This window comes from Excalfactoria chinensis, chromosome 2 (genome assembly GCF_039878825.1).
Source record: "Excalfactoria chinensis isolate bCotChi1 chromosome 2, bCotChi1.hap2, whole genome shotgun sequence".
NCBI classification, from domain to species: Eukaryota; Metazoa; Chordata; class Aves; order Galliformes; family Phasianidae; genus Excalfactoria; species Excalfactoria chinensis.
Genome location: NC_092826.1, coordinates 128,504,687 through 128,519,488, shown reverse-complemented (window position 1 = coordinate 128,519,488; position 14,802 = coordinate 128,504,687). Strand labels below are relative to the sequence as shown.

At 39.5% G+C, this 14,802-nt stretch overlaps 1 protein-coding gene across 1 annotated transcript in view; it reads left to right on the top strand.

The window, feature by feature from the left end:
* ITGB1 (integrin subunit beta 1) overlaps window positions 1-12,717 on the top strand; it is a 42,021-nt gene extending 29,304 nt beyond the window's left edge. The window contains exons 13-16 of the mRNA XM_072328365.1: window positions 1,245-1,467; window positions 2,698-2,930; window positions 4,775-4,941; window positions 11,489-12,717. Of these exons, the coding sequence (XP_072184466.1) occupies window positions 1,245-1,467; window positions 2,698-2,930; window positions 4,775-4,941; window positions 11,489-11,554 (689 nt within the window). The 3' untranslated portion in view covers window positions 11,555-12,717. The remainder of the gene's footprint in view (window positions 1-1,244; window positions 1,468-2,697; window positions 2,931-4,774; window positions 4,942-11,488) is intronic.
* The last annotated feature ends 2,085 nt before the right edge of the window (window positions 12,718-14,802 follow it).

Below are 14,802 nucleotides of genomic sequence, written 5' to 3'. Positions count from 1 at the left end.
TAATAATAAAACAGGTCTTTGCAGTCATGAGCATGGAGTGTGTTTATATACACATTTCATCTCCTTGAATCACAGCTCCAAGAAGGATGTAAACTAAATTTGACTTCTGCTGTTTATTACAGAATTACCCTCAGATATTATAGTAAAGAATGCTGAGACAACTGTCCTGACATTATAAAGTTATACTGGCTCAGTGTAACCACTGCGTCAATAAAAAGAGATAATGTCCTCAGCTTACTTGTAATAGTGTTTGAATTGGTGCTTGACAAGATACCAGTGAGATGCTATCTTGAGACTATTCTGAAAGGTGAGTGAAGCTTTGAATGTGCAAGACCCAGGGAGACGCTTTTAGTGCTTGAAACAGGACTCTAAATAGCAATTAATTCTGAGATCAAAAGCAATTATACCTAAGGTATAAGTTAATGTTGATGCACATATTTTTGTGCTTTAACTTCCTTAGGCTCCTTTATATGCTGAAGCATTCAACAAGTATATAACTACTACTTCAGTTTTGACTGCGATCCAAAAATAAAACAAAAAAGCCACTAAACTTTAACTGAATTAAGAAAATACCTAGTCTGCCTGTTTTATTCACAATACGCCTGTTGTTCATCGGCTGTCCAAAGGATAGGAGCGATGGTGGTGTTGTCCTAGGATATGTGGTAACAGATGAGCATTGACCTAAAGGCTTCATTTTCCATAGAGCTGAAGAGATGTGTAGCCAGAGATCTTCCCATCCAAACTGCCCTGCTGGGGATGCAGGTTGCAGCAGCTGCATGAGGTTCTAGGATGCCAAAGGACTTCCTTTTTTCTGTGATATGAAGTCTAAGATCTTTTTAGATCTTACTTCATAAATTTATGTAAAGATAGATGCACTGAACGCTGCTGTCTCTGAACCTATAGCATTTTCAGCTGAAGCAATACTGTGATGCTCTCTGCCCATGAGGTACTGCCATCACTTGATGCTGTTCTTGATCAACTGTCCCAAATTTGGTTATTTCATTTATGAAAGGAAATCAAATGTAGGAAAATGGGAAAAGGAGAGAAACCTCTGTAAGTAGAGTTTCTTTCAAGGAATTAAAACTTAGTCTGTAGGTCTTTTGCTTCATTAGTGTCTTTCTTTTTTGCCCACCAGGGTCTTCTTTTCCCTGTGTCTACCCTAAGATGGCAAACTTTTTTTTTTACTGTCATAAATGTGTTTAATGTTAGACTTGATTTCACTGAAATGTCTTTTCAATGCACAGGAAATGGTATCTGCAAATGCAGAGTGTGTGAGTGCTTCCCCAACTTCACCGGCAGTGCTTGTGATTGCTCTTTGGATACCACTCCGTGCCTGGCAGCAAACGGACAGATCTGCAATGGGAGAGGAACTTGTGAATGCGGTACTTGTAATTGTACAGATCCCAAATTCCAAGGCCCCACATGTGAGATGTGTCAGACTTGCCTTGGTGTCTGCGCAGAGCATAAGTAAGTGACTAGAAAGCCAGACCCCAGCTTATGTTTGTTTGGCTTTGTGTTACCGAGTTATGCTCAATTTAGAAAATGAAGCTCTTGATACTGTGCTCCTTCCTGTCCTGAAATGTACGAATATCATGTATTCCCTTTAGATAATGGAAGTTGTTGGGTGAGGATCAAGAAATACAAAATGAACAGTGTTTTGTTTGCTCCCAGATAGGTTATTTATCCCTTAAATTTTTTGCCTGCTGATTTTTTGTTACGCCCTGAAATGTGCGTGCTGTTAAATTAGTTTTATCTGTTCTGATTTATTTGATTGACTTGGAGAGATTACAGCTTAGCCTTCATGTGTGGTTCCTAACAACCAACTTTATGCTTTGCTCAAGAAAGTGTAGGCCCTAATGCAGCAGATGAAGTCCCATCATCTTGGCCTTTTGAAATTCACATAGCAGAAATAAGCACAAGTATCTGCTCTTTCCAGAGGAGTTAAAATTTCAGCTAAGCTCTTTTTTAGGACTTCTTTCTACTGAAAGAATGCTATCGTGCTGTTATTATTTAATAGATTATTGAATTATTGATTATTCTTGACAGGCAAAAACTAAGCCCTGATGTGTGAGAGCCGGTGAAATTTGCATTCCTGTCTTAGGCAATCCAGGTTTTTGAAAGTGAAGGATTTTCTGCATACAGAGTTTTGAATTAAGTTTCTGATTGGTGGCTGTGCTGATCCCTGCATGAAGGCTTCTCTCAGCTGCTATAAAACTCCCAATTAGTCTGCTTTTTTCAGTGATGCATTCAGAGTGATAACTTATCATAAAGCTCCTCACAGAGTTAGTCTTTTTTAGCCCGGTATCTCAGATAGTGTTTGTTGTAAACCACCTGTTCCTACACTCGCTTGTCTGCAAGTGTTCATTTTCCTGGGGGAAATGTTGACAAAGTTTTAGATACCATCCTTTTAGACATTTAGTTCTTCTGGGTTGGTTGGTTGTTTTTTTTTTTTTCCCCTCCCTGCCCTTGAAGCTTGTGAGTCATTTAGTTAAACAGGAATTCGGTGAAGCAGGTCTTAGTTAATTTAAAGGTAATTCAATGTTCTGACTGGTAAGAAGTCACGTCTTTATTTTTTTTTCAGGCTTTTATATCATTGTTTGTTGGTTGTTTTTCTCCTTTACATTTCTTTACTTTAAATTCTAGAAAGCTGTTGTGAATGTATGAGAAGGCATTGTTTCTGATGATGTATTTCCACAGGGACTGTGTTCAGTGCAGAGCTTTTGATAAGGGAGAAAAAAAGGAAACGTGTTCTCAGGAATGCATGCATTTTAACATGACACTGGTAGAAAGTCGAGACAAATTGCCACAGCCTGGCCAGCCCGATCCTCTGTCTCACTGCAAAGAAAAGGATGTTGATGACTGCTGGTTCTACTTCACATACTCTGTCAATTCAAATGGTGAAGCCAATGTCCACGTGGTAGAGACACCAGGTAGGAAACTTAATGATGCCTTCTCTTCCTTCATTCTCACAGATGTTGCATACTACCAAGTAGCACTGGTTGTTTTGTTTGAGTTGCATTCAGAAACAGTATCTGTTCCTTGCTTGAGAGTTGCAGATACCCAGAACTGAAGCAGCATTTTAAAGGTCTGTCTCTCTAGGTCTGTTTTTTCTAAGTTTTCAGCTGACAGAAACAAGTTTGGTTTTTTGTTTGTTTGTTTGTTGAAGTCAATCAGATGCATAAGTTTATTTTTTGTCTATTTCATATTTCTGTTTGGTACCTTTGGTCTTGTTTTACCTGTCCTGTAGCAACTCGTAAATATCTGAAATTTGCTTTCTGTTTTTTGACTGAGCTTAATCCTGCAGGTTAGAAGTAGTTGTGCATGTGGATTTTTGTTGTCGTTTTTGATTTTTAACAAAAGGGAACCGGTCTTGAACCCAAAAAGGGTTCAAAAAAGGGGGAAAAAAAACACTCAGATTTTTACAAGCCTTATACCAAGTATAAGCCTTATTTGCATTAGTTGATAGGCTTAGAACTCCTCAAGGAATTTTTGGATCTGATCACTTGAATGATCATCTCTTAATACCCACCAGTGGTTAAATTCTCTGAGCTGAATAGCACTTCCAATAAAGAATGTTTCAAATTCTCTGGAAATGTATTCTAAAACATAGAGGAAGATCTTGAGCTCCATATTCTTTTGGGACAAGTCAACATACAGTCAGTATGTACAGAACCTGGCCTTTTCTTCCCAGGTAAATTTATGTTGCCTCAGATAGGAGCGGAATCAAGCCTTCTTGCAACAAGAGGCACCATGATTTTGTATGAGGTGTGGGCACTGTCATGGTTAACCCATGACAGGCACTAGAGGAACAAGCTCTGATCTGGCAGAGCTGGGTTTGGTGGAGCAGATGTTCATCCCTTACTCATTCCCTAGGAATCCCTGCCCTATCTCTTCTCACTTCTCTCACCCTTACAGCAGCATCTACCAAGATTAGGAGTAGGAGTCCACAGTTTGTATGGAATCAATGTTCAGACGGACGTAGGAGTAACAGGCGTCCTCTTTGCTTGTGATACCTTAAGTCAGTGCCTTGAACTCTACAGAAGCCCTTTATCAGTTTGTGACTATTGAAAGTTTTTCTTAAACTGAGTTAATTTTGGGGTTATTTTTGCCAATTTGCCATAAATTAATGCATTTTTTTAAACTGTGTTATTATTTTCAAACATTCATTTATTTTAAATCATTTTAATTAATTTTAATTAATTTTTAAAGCGTGCAGTATCTTTACCCAAAGATGTGGGGTTTTTTTTTACGTTCTGCAGAGATGAGAAAATATCCTGAAAAAATTGTCCCATAGAAGTAAAGTGTTAATAGGTAAATATATAGAAATAAGTAACAGAACTAATCTGAGATAAAAATGAGGATCACCCTTTCCTTATAATGCTATCCATACAGGTTGTTGACTGTCAAACTAGACATTTGTCCCTCTTGCACCATGTTTGATTTAGAGCTCCTGCATGCTTAAAATACAGTTGCTAGTTATTTTATCCAAATACTCTAAATGAATCGCTTAAGAGGTTAGCAGTGTGTTGATTTCATCATCAGAATATTGATTATTCTATTGCTGAGACTAAACCAAAAATTGGAAGGACAAAAGTCCGGAACGTTCCCAAGATGTGCTGTTCCAAACTTCTGTAATGTGACATGGAAGCAGTATTAGCATTTCTCAGATGTTTGAGATAATGGCTTCAGTACAGAATGAACATCTTAAACGCATCTGAATAGTCATTGCCCTCACCATTTGGTGAAATTGTGTTTCTCTTGTTTTGTACCCTAGAATGCCCCAGTGGCCCGGACATCATACCCATTGTAGCTGGCGTGGTTGCTGGAATTGTTCTTATTGGACTCGCATTGTTACTGATTTGGAAACTACTGATGATCATTCATGACAGAAGAGAATTTGCTAAATTTGAAAAGGAGAAGATGAATGCCAAGTGGGATACGGTAAGATGGGAGGCTTTTATCCCTATAGGAGCTATGGCAGCTGGTGAGGAATAGATTTCTTTCATTCCCTTCATGTTTCAAATTTGTTTCTCCATAGGATGGGAATTTCTCTCAGTTCCTCCTTTTTGTTTCAGTTTTTCCATAGGGCAGGAATACAGAGGTATCCTTATTTTAAGCTGATGTGAAACAGGTGTAAGTTGTTATTAATAACTAACTTAATAAATAAATAAAACAGACCTCTTCAAGAAGTACATCTGGACTTAGAAAAATGAGCAGTAACTTCAGTTGGAATAAAATTTCAGAGAGGAAACTGTGATGGTGACAGAGTAGATCCACAAGAGATTTTGTTAAATGGTCACACGATGATTGCTGCTGGTTTGTTGAAATCTTCTCAACATCTTGTCAACAAAAAAGTATGTAAGAAAAGTAAGGCTTTGGCCCATAGGCTTAGACGTGCTCTGGGTTTCTGCTCTGGGAAAATGTGGGCATTTGCTAATTCCCATTTACACCAGATGAGAAGAATTTTTTTAATCTCTTAGGAAATCCTTTTATTTATGACGATGAATTTGTTCTACACTGGAAAAAAATGTTACTAACGCTTTTCCTTACATATCTGTAGCATGATTTTTTGGGGTGATACTTGAGAATGTTACTTTTTGTTCCTGTTGAATTATTTGAAATTGACCATTTCTTTTACTTCAGCAAGAAAACCCAATATACAAGAGTCCTATTAACAATTTCAAGAATCCAAACTATGGACGTAAAGCTGGTCTCTAAGTCTCAGTTTGTATCTTCTTTCATTTTCTTCCTTTTGTTTCCTTTGCATGTCACTTCAAACTCACTGTGTGTCACAGTCTGTTAATCACAAATTGAGTCTTGCACAGTTTATTTACTGCTGCTTTGGTTCTGGGGTTTTAAAGAATGCAATTTGAAAATCTAACTTGTTTTGACAGGATTGCTTACTTACTAATACCACAGGTACTGGCTTTACAAAACTATTCTACGAGTGATTTCTTTTTATTTTCATGAACTGCTTGTGCATAAATACGTGGGTATATAACAGAACAGTAGTTAGGGTTTACGAAGCTCTCTGGGTTGTGAAGCAAAACAGAAGTTTAGGGAAGGATTTATCTTCTACTCCCTCAAATCAGCAGTTAGTTTACTCGAAGCTGGTATGTTTTCAAACCTAGTTTAGATGTTCCTGAGATATCCCAGCTTGTCAATATCAATATTTTGCTTTTGTTTGTTTTTATTAGAGTAACTCTGGGAACATTCAGAATAGCCTCACAGGGTGTTTTTTTTAACTGCTTTGGCTTATCAACATAGAACTATCCCATATTTGGAGTGTGAAATGCATGTGCTCTGCTGCTTTGGTAATTAAATATGCATTTCATTCTTTCAATTCCTATTTCTGTTGTAACTGGTAGTATCAGCCCTTGTAGGTCAATCAGCTTAGGGCCCCGTTAGAAAAGAACATTCACACAAGAGCAGAACATGTTCTTGTGCCATCCGGATGTATTTTACCTCAGTTTCTGAGTCCTATCTAAACTTTGTCAGAGCCCCTAATTTCTGTTTGGAACTGCTAAGTTCAGTTCTCTTCATGCCCAACAAGAAACATCAGCACCTCAAACACCAAGATGGTAAACCAGAAGTGACAGATACCCTACGTAGACTTTGCTATTGCACTTTCCTGAATGCTTTAGGGGAAATCCTCCTTCCCCGGAACACCCAGTTGCTGGTGAAGGAAACAGGGATGATTAGTGGGGGAGTGAATGTCAAATGAATGTTGAGGGGTAAGAAATATGGAATAAACGGAGGAAGTAGGATCTGAGAAAGTAGGGAAGGCAGCGCATTCCCTTTAAATATCAAAGGGTTCAGGAGCCAGTAAAAAATAAAGGATCTATCTCTATAATTCCATTCTTTCTGCTATCTCCCTTTTTCAGCATTGCGCTTAAAAGATTTTGTAAAGAGAAAATGAGTGGAGAAAATAGGAATTGAAAGTTATTTCAGTTCTTACCTGTGCTCACCATGACAACATTTCCATATACTTGGAACTATATACATAACATTCCGAATTCTAGCCTGATAAACATACTTTCCTTTTCTCTTTACAGTCATTTCACTTTTCAGTGTATCCCAAATTGGTGGTAACAAGTGTTTGTTTGCCGCACCAACCACGTTCACCTTCTTTCCATTTTTTTCTTCTCTGCGCTTATTTTGGAGAGGAAATTGAGTTGTTGCTCCTTTCTAACATTTCATGCAATCCATCTGTTTGAGTCTCTGTTGCCATCTTTTGTGCTGTTCACTGAGTTGTGTATTTTCTGTCGCGTTCAGAACAAGCATGTAACAAACCACATGGTGTGTAACTTCCATTCTTTGGTCTCATTCTCCGCTCTGTGACTCTCCCAGGATATGATGTCCTCAGTGTTGCCATTTCTCCTCAAAATTTACTTATTGCTAAAAGCTTTCCCCTCCTTCCTTGGTTAATGGAAAGACTGAATTCTGCCTTTTTGTTTCAATCACTATGAAGATTAAGAGGAACATGACAGAGTGTGGGTCTTCGAGTTTGATTTTGTCCTTGCTCATATTCATAGAAATAGCTGAACTTTGAAAGAGAGAGAGGGCGGCATTTTCAGTTCTGTCTGGCACCAGAAAGCATTGGCACAGTAGGTTGGCCTAAGGAAGAAAAAGGAGAGAATCCTTCTTTATCCAATAACTGAGATTTTCTGAGGGTTTATAATTGGCACTAAGAGTATTTTTGCAATAGTGTGTTAGAGGTTTTCTTCCGCCCGTCACAGGGTGACGCCCTCTGCTGTCTGCATTGCCCCTCAGGCTTGGCCCTTGCTTTACCCTCTGACTCAATTGCTGTATTTACAGATTGACAGATGCCTGTCTTACGTTACTGTAAAATAATGAACAACAGTCATCAGATTGTAGAACATCATAATGAATTAGAGTAAAATGGGGACTAAAACAAATAAAAATATTGATGAGAGCTGAAAGTAGTAAGAACCAGCTCAGCACTCTTGAGCACTGTATTTGGGTGGGTTTAAGTATTCTGGGCAGCAGTTCCTTAGAGTGACTTAGGACTTGAACCCATTAGTAAGGTAGGTACTCCAGGTGACTGTTGGAACAGTAAATCCATGGAGGAGAATCCTATGTTGTAAGCTATTCTTGATTCTACACCAGGCTAAACTGTTTACCTCTGAACAGCCCGGTCTAGTTAAAAATAAATGCTGTTATAAGAACATCACCCTTATTCTCTGATAAAGGTACTTGTATAAATATCTCTGTCTTTATTCCAGCGTACTTCACTCTATTTTGTATATAGTTTGTTGGTTTTTACTGTTCCATCTTGTTTTGTAAGTGTGCGTGATGTTTTCATTTACAAGGGCTTATGGCAGAAGTGTTTTTCCTAACTTTGCATGCTTAAATCAGTGCATTTTCTGCATTGGCATAAAGGAAATGGGTTTACCTAAGTAGCAGTAATATTTGTGTAAGCAAGTTTGGGGTACCATATTGTAGTTACCAGTTAAAAGTACAGAATGCTGCTAACCTCTGAAAGTTTGTTCTATGCCCCGGTGAGGGGGGAGGGGGCTGGATGGGGTGGGAGCTGTGTTAGTCTGGTGGGTGTTCATTTGCTACTTCCATCTTAGTTCTAACGATAAGCTCTAGCTCCATCTCTCTAAGCCAGGGGTGAGATGCAGTGCCTGAGTATGGCTGGTGAGTCCAGTGCTGGCGGTGCCTGCCTCACAGATGTATTTGGATGCCTCTGTTTTGGTAACAGGCAGTAGAGCCACACAGGCTGCTCAGCTGTCAAATGTAAGGTTAAGCTGAACAGTTTTGGCTGTGCTGACTGAATCTCCGTTATTTGTAATGGGACCTGGGACACTCAGCTGATATGGGGAGATGCCTCGTTGAGTGCCTTATCCTGTGACCTCAATTTCACTGTGCATTTCTGAGAGCTCTTGCAAGCCTAAGTGCAAGTATGCAGGAAGGAAAGAACACTTAATATCATTTCTTCTCTTGAAAAAGTATTATACTTACAGTCACATTTGGAAAACTGCATTTTGAACTGATTCCAAATTCACATTAATTGGACAATCTGCACCCTGCAAATGTCCAGGTTTTACTGCTAATCTTTGGACTGACAACTGGCTGAAGTTGTCTCTCTTTTGTAAATAAAAAATGCCAACTTACACCTCACTATACGTGCTGTGGTTGTTGAAGGTTGAAAGCACAGTGTAACAAGTGTTATCCCATGCCTTGCTGTTGAAAAGCTCTGTGTGTATTTTCTAGTCTGCCTATGATACAGCCTATTAAGCTTACAGATTTTCTCTGCACTATAGATTTTACTGTTTTTTTGTGGGGGAAGTCTGTGCTAAAACTTATATAGAAAACAGTCAACGTAACAATGCCAAGCATTTAAACATAATGATGGGAGCTCTCATCCCTCACTGTTGGATTCTTTTTTTCCCTCCAGTTTCATCTACATGTTACTACTGCACAGTCTTTGAATAACAATATTCTGCAGAGGGTGTGCAAGACATTTTGCCTTGCTAGTTGATCAGGCTGAGGGTTAGCTGCAGCATTGTTTTTCCATGATAAGAAATACTTTCCCTCCACTGCCCCCCTCTCTCCAAACTAGTAGATGATACGTTTTTATCCAAGAGAGCATTGCCTGGGATCTTATGGAAGAGTCTTCCACCCTTACTGAGTTTAGCCTACACTGGACACCTAATTGCAGCTTCACCTCAAACCGAATGATGCTGACTCCTCTCTTGAGGAGTTAGCAGAGAATCTTGATTTAAGGGAAAAAGATACTGTGTAGCAGTCCAGTTTGTGGAGCTGAGTGATTAGGCTTGGTGACTCAGCCCTGGCAATAGCGGATGTGCCTTTTTGCTACTTGCACAGAGAAAAGGCTGCTTTAAGGAAAGATACCCTTTTTGTCAGAGAAGAACTGTGACAAAGGCAGAACCCCATCTAAATGGCCTTGCCATAGCAGCAGCCACTGTTGTCTGGGAGCATCAATCAGCTTGTCCTTGTCTTGCACACAGAAGGCAACAGAATTACCCAGGAACACATATAGAAGTTTCAGCCCAAGTAGTTTTTTTCCTTGCCTTGTCACCTCGTGGCACATCCTGTGGTATCTGTAGTTATTTCAGCTTTATGACCCTAGGAAAAAAAGCAACAAAAAACAGACATGCCTAATCTCTAAAAATCACGTACATTTATAGGGGCTTCAAGTTCCTTACAAACAAAAAGATTACTCAAAGCACGCATTGTGCATGATGCAACCCATTTGATGTATAAATATTAATGGCTTGATTTTGACACTTTACAGAACACCTCCTCTATGCCATCTGATCTCAAGTGCTGTGTGTAGAACAATACAAATCTACTTGAAAACCTGCTTTATTAAAGCAATAAGTTTCTACCAGACACAGTTTGTTCCACACCCAAAGCCAGATTATCAGAGATGAAAGAAAGAAAATGATATCCATAGGTGGGGGAAGGCAGAAGGAGCAGGATTTCCTTTGATTGACTGCAGGAAAAAAAAGAAAAATAATTACCTGCAATATTTTAAATGCTATGTAATTGAATAGAGTCAGATTGAATTATAGTGCAGTAAGGCACCTTAGTTGAGAGGAATTTCAAAGGGAGAGATACTTCCCTACTGCTGATGAAGGCCAGGTATGATTCTGGCCTGGGCTGTACTTAGGCTGACATCTGATCTGTACTGAACTTCCTCAGGAATTATTCGTACATGCACAGAAGAGTTTCATGTTGGTAAACAACATTCATTTAGCTTGAAGCTCAGCTGCGGTAAAAGCACAGAACTGGAGGTCTGGGCTGCGGTGGCAGAATTCTTGCAATAGCCCTTCCCTCGAATAAGATTCATTTCTTCTTTTAGAGTTTAAGCTATTCATCCTGGGTGTGGGAGGATGTGCCATAAATGGAGTAAGGCTTACTAAGATAAAACACGTTTGCACCACTACAGCAGTCTTTCAGATTTAACTGCATTTCGTACATACTGGGAGAGAGGAGGGAACCTATAGGAATAAAAGGAGAATTACAAGTGCTGATGTCAGCACTGAATATTGAATATGTATGTTTAAGATTGTATAGACCTTTCCTCGCTGTTTCAAGAATCAAATTATAATATGAAATATGCTATTGAAATGTTACTTATAGCAGAATGCGGTCTTTGAACAGTCGTTGTTTCAAATGGTATTGTTTGCAGTTCTGTTCTTTAAAAACCAGGTAGGGCTGCAGACTAGAACTGTCTGCTCAGCCTGAGATAGGTTTGAGGTTCAGCAGCTTTAAAAGCAATCTGGGACATAAACTGAGTAGAATCGTGCCTAACGCTTTGCTTTGTTAGCTGAGCATGCCTTTAAGTTGCTAGTGGGACAACTAGCTTTACTTAAGCTGTTTGTGAACAAACAAAACGTTAATGAGTAATTTCTTAAACTAATGTTCATGCTTGTTAAAAGCGCTGCTTTTTTCACATCCTTGAATGTTAATACAAATATCTTTCTTTTTCTAGGGTGAAAATCCTATTTACAAGAGTGCAGTGACAACTGTGGTCAATCCTAAATATGAGGGAAAATGAACACTGCTTGTATACCTTCACGACACTGTATGCAGCATAGCAATTTTTGTAGTCACAGTAAGATAGATTTAGGGCAAACTGCAGTGATTTTACTAATTCATTACATATAGGTTTGTTTTCCTGTTCAGGTTTTGAGAATGTACCATATGTAATTTTTTTTTTTTTTTAATGTTTATTTTTAATTTCTTTTGCAAATAAAAATCAGTGCCAGGGGTCTGACAAAAAAAAAACTTGAGACTGTGTAGCCTAGTCAGCTAAGGTCACATGGTGCCTTTTTGACCTTTTCCACTCCCGTGCTGTGAATCCCGATCTTCTACAGGGTGTGATAGTGCTTTGACAAGACTGGGAGGGAACTGGTTAAAGCAATCAGCATGAGGGCTCTGCCTAGCCATTTAGCGTTACAATTTGTAGCTTTACAGGGAAATCAGGGCTTGAGTTTGCAGATATATTTAAACTCATGTAGCATGGAGCTGGTGAATTACTGGGCTTCTGCTTGCTAGACATATGATTAAGTAGATGGTAAGTTGAATGAGTTGGAAATGAGCAGCGTAAAAGGTGGGAAAAGTGTGAGCATGCTTATTTTTAGTTTTTATAATTGCTTATTGCCAGGTTATGGTTCAGATGAAAGGGGTTGGAAAGAATTCTGAGAAGGAAAAAAAATAGCTTTAAAACACGTGCCATTACTGAAAAAGTTGCTGACTGGTAACTTGCTTCATTTTTCTTTGTAAATTCAAGCCCTGGTTGGGCAGTATCATGAAGTGCTTTACCAAGACATCCTCGAAACACGTAAGGGCCTTACATCATACTGTGTCTTTCTTGTGTAATGTTTCTTTAGTCTGGTGCTTTGTCACACTCCTAATCTTTTTAACGTATTTGGTTGCGATTCTTTGTAATATTTTTGTATCAACACAAGCGTTTTTATTTTCTCTTTTTGGGCAGTCTTAGCTGTAAATTTGCCTTTGCCCTGTAGCTAAGATTGCGTAGTTTGTCATGTGACAAGTCACACCTTTTTGCCATGTGCCATGTATATTTGCCTTTGACCATTCAAACTGCATTATAGTCATATCCTTGTTTTAAGTGCCTTTTTATTTTAACAGATGTTCACTTTTTACAGTGCTATTACTGAAGTTATTTATTAAATAAAAGTACCTTAAAATACTTGCATGCTGTCTCTTTATCTTGTAGAAGTAGATCTCATTTAGAACAAAAAAGAAAAAAAGAGAATGATGTCTGATTGGGCAAGAGATAATAAAAACTGCAGTAGTATGAAGCACGTCCTTTAGATCAAATTAGAGAAGAGGTTGGGAAAGCTGATCTTGGGGAAAGAACTTGCATGTACAAAATGCACGGAGGCTGGAGTGCTGCATGGTGCTCATCTCATGGACAGCTGATGTGAAGCCACAGCACGCGTGCTAAAGAATTTCTGTAATTTGGGACTGTTCTACCAAATGGGCTGTTTGGTTAGTATTGTTTTGTGACACATGACAAATGAGAAAAATAATGCATTGTTTTTAAGAAAAGAAAAGCTAATGAATGGGGCTCTGTTTTAAAAGCTGTGTTTATTATTTTCAATCTGAGGGCAGAAGCAGCTCAATTTCCCTGAAGCATGTGTGGCTGAAAAACAGTTGCACATGTCCTCTTCTGCACCTCTCCCCTAGAGAGGCAGCTGGAGATAGGAGCCAATTACTGGGCAGCCCTGGTAGTGTCAGGCCATTTACTGGCAGGATGCTGGTGTCTTGGTTCAGTCTGCACCCACAGCCAGAGCAACACTTGCTCAGGTGGCAGTGATTGAGGAGAGTGGAGATGCAAGAGCCAGCAGCTGGATAGACCAACCGTGTGAGCCCAGTTGCTGCAGGGATGAACCCTGCGTTCCTGTATGTATTTCCCACTAATGGGCCTTCGCTGTGCTTAGCCAGAAAGGGAAAATAGGGTGAGGCTATTTGTTCTATTTGTATTTCTATGAGTGCAGGTTTGGGTGATGCTTTGTGTGTGTGCTTATGCATGTGCTGTGTGGATGTTCTCTGTGTGTACACACTTGCAGGGAATATGCACTTAGGCCCATGACCAGTTGGACTTGGGGACTTGGAGCTGCAGCAACCTCACTTCCTTTGAGCTACTGGAGTTGGTAACAGGTATGTTTTTGCTCGTTGGTGCAAACAAGAGCCAAGTCACAGATCAAAAGGAGCAGTAGTTTAGCCTGCTATCATTCATAACAAAATCCACAGTTCTGCTCTGAATTGCTTCTTACTTTGTGAGTGCTCTCTCTTGTATTGCCATTCCAAATGGCACCTAAACAGTCTGAGAATGGCACTTAGTCTGACCAAAACCACCCAAATTAAAAGTGTGTAAATTGTGAGGAAAAAAAAAAAAAAAAGTACTTTTATTATCCCCTTTTTCAACACTGCCCTTCCAAATGGGTTATATGTTAAACCCCTGCAAAGCAGACATTATCTTTTCGTTTGTATCACAATGCAGCTGAATCTCATTCCAGTCTCTGGATCACATGATGCTATTTTCCCATCTCAAACGTTGCAAAAAGCAAAAAGGAATTATGGTCAGTTGTAGGACTGGGAATGAGCCCAGTGAAAGCACTCACAGAATTCTCTTTATCTGGAGTCCCCTGTAAGTCATTAAATAGTATGAACCATGTAGCTCTGTTATGATGCAGTTGAGTAACATAGGAAGAAGGCTGCATCAAGAAGAGCTGTGTGAGAACAAGATCTAGGCCTCTTTGAGTTCTCTTCCTTGCCTTGTGAGCTGTGAAAGTTTTCAGGCCCTTGCCTGAGCTATGTTATAGGCATCCTCTCACCTGGAGATCAGTGTCACTGATCCTGACCTGCTGACTTGGTTTCAGGCCTTGGCTTTGGACTTGCTTTACCATTATGGATTTGTGTGACAAACACTGGGCTCCTGGCTGAAGCTCATTGCTGTCACCAGCCCTGATTCTGACCAAGAGCTTCACTCCACCTCAGATCATTTTTCATTGTCGTAGATTTGCCTTGTGACCCGTTCAGTGATCCAGATTACCATTACCAGGCTGATTGCTCATCTTTCTCACCTACTGCTGGGTTACGTTCCTCTGTGAAGGCACTGCCCTTGATGCTCTTACTGCCAATGCCATATCCCGGATGGCATTCCCTTGTTGAGCAGTCTACCCTTGCTGTGTCCTGGCTCTATTTTCACTGTTCTCCCTTGTTTTCTTCTTGTCTTCTTATTTTTGATGCTATTGACCTTTCTTGCCTTCCTGG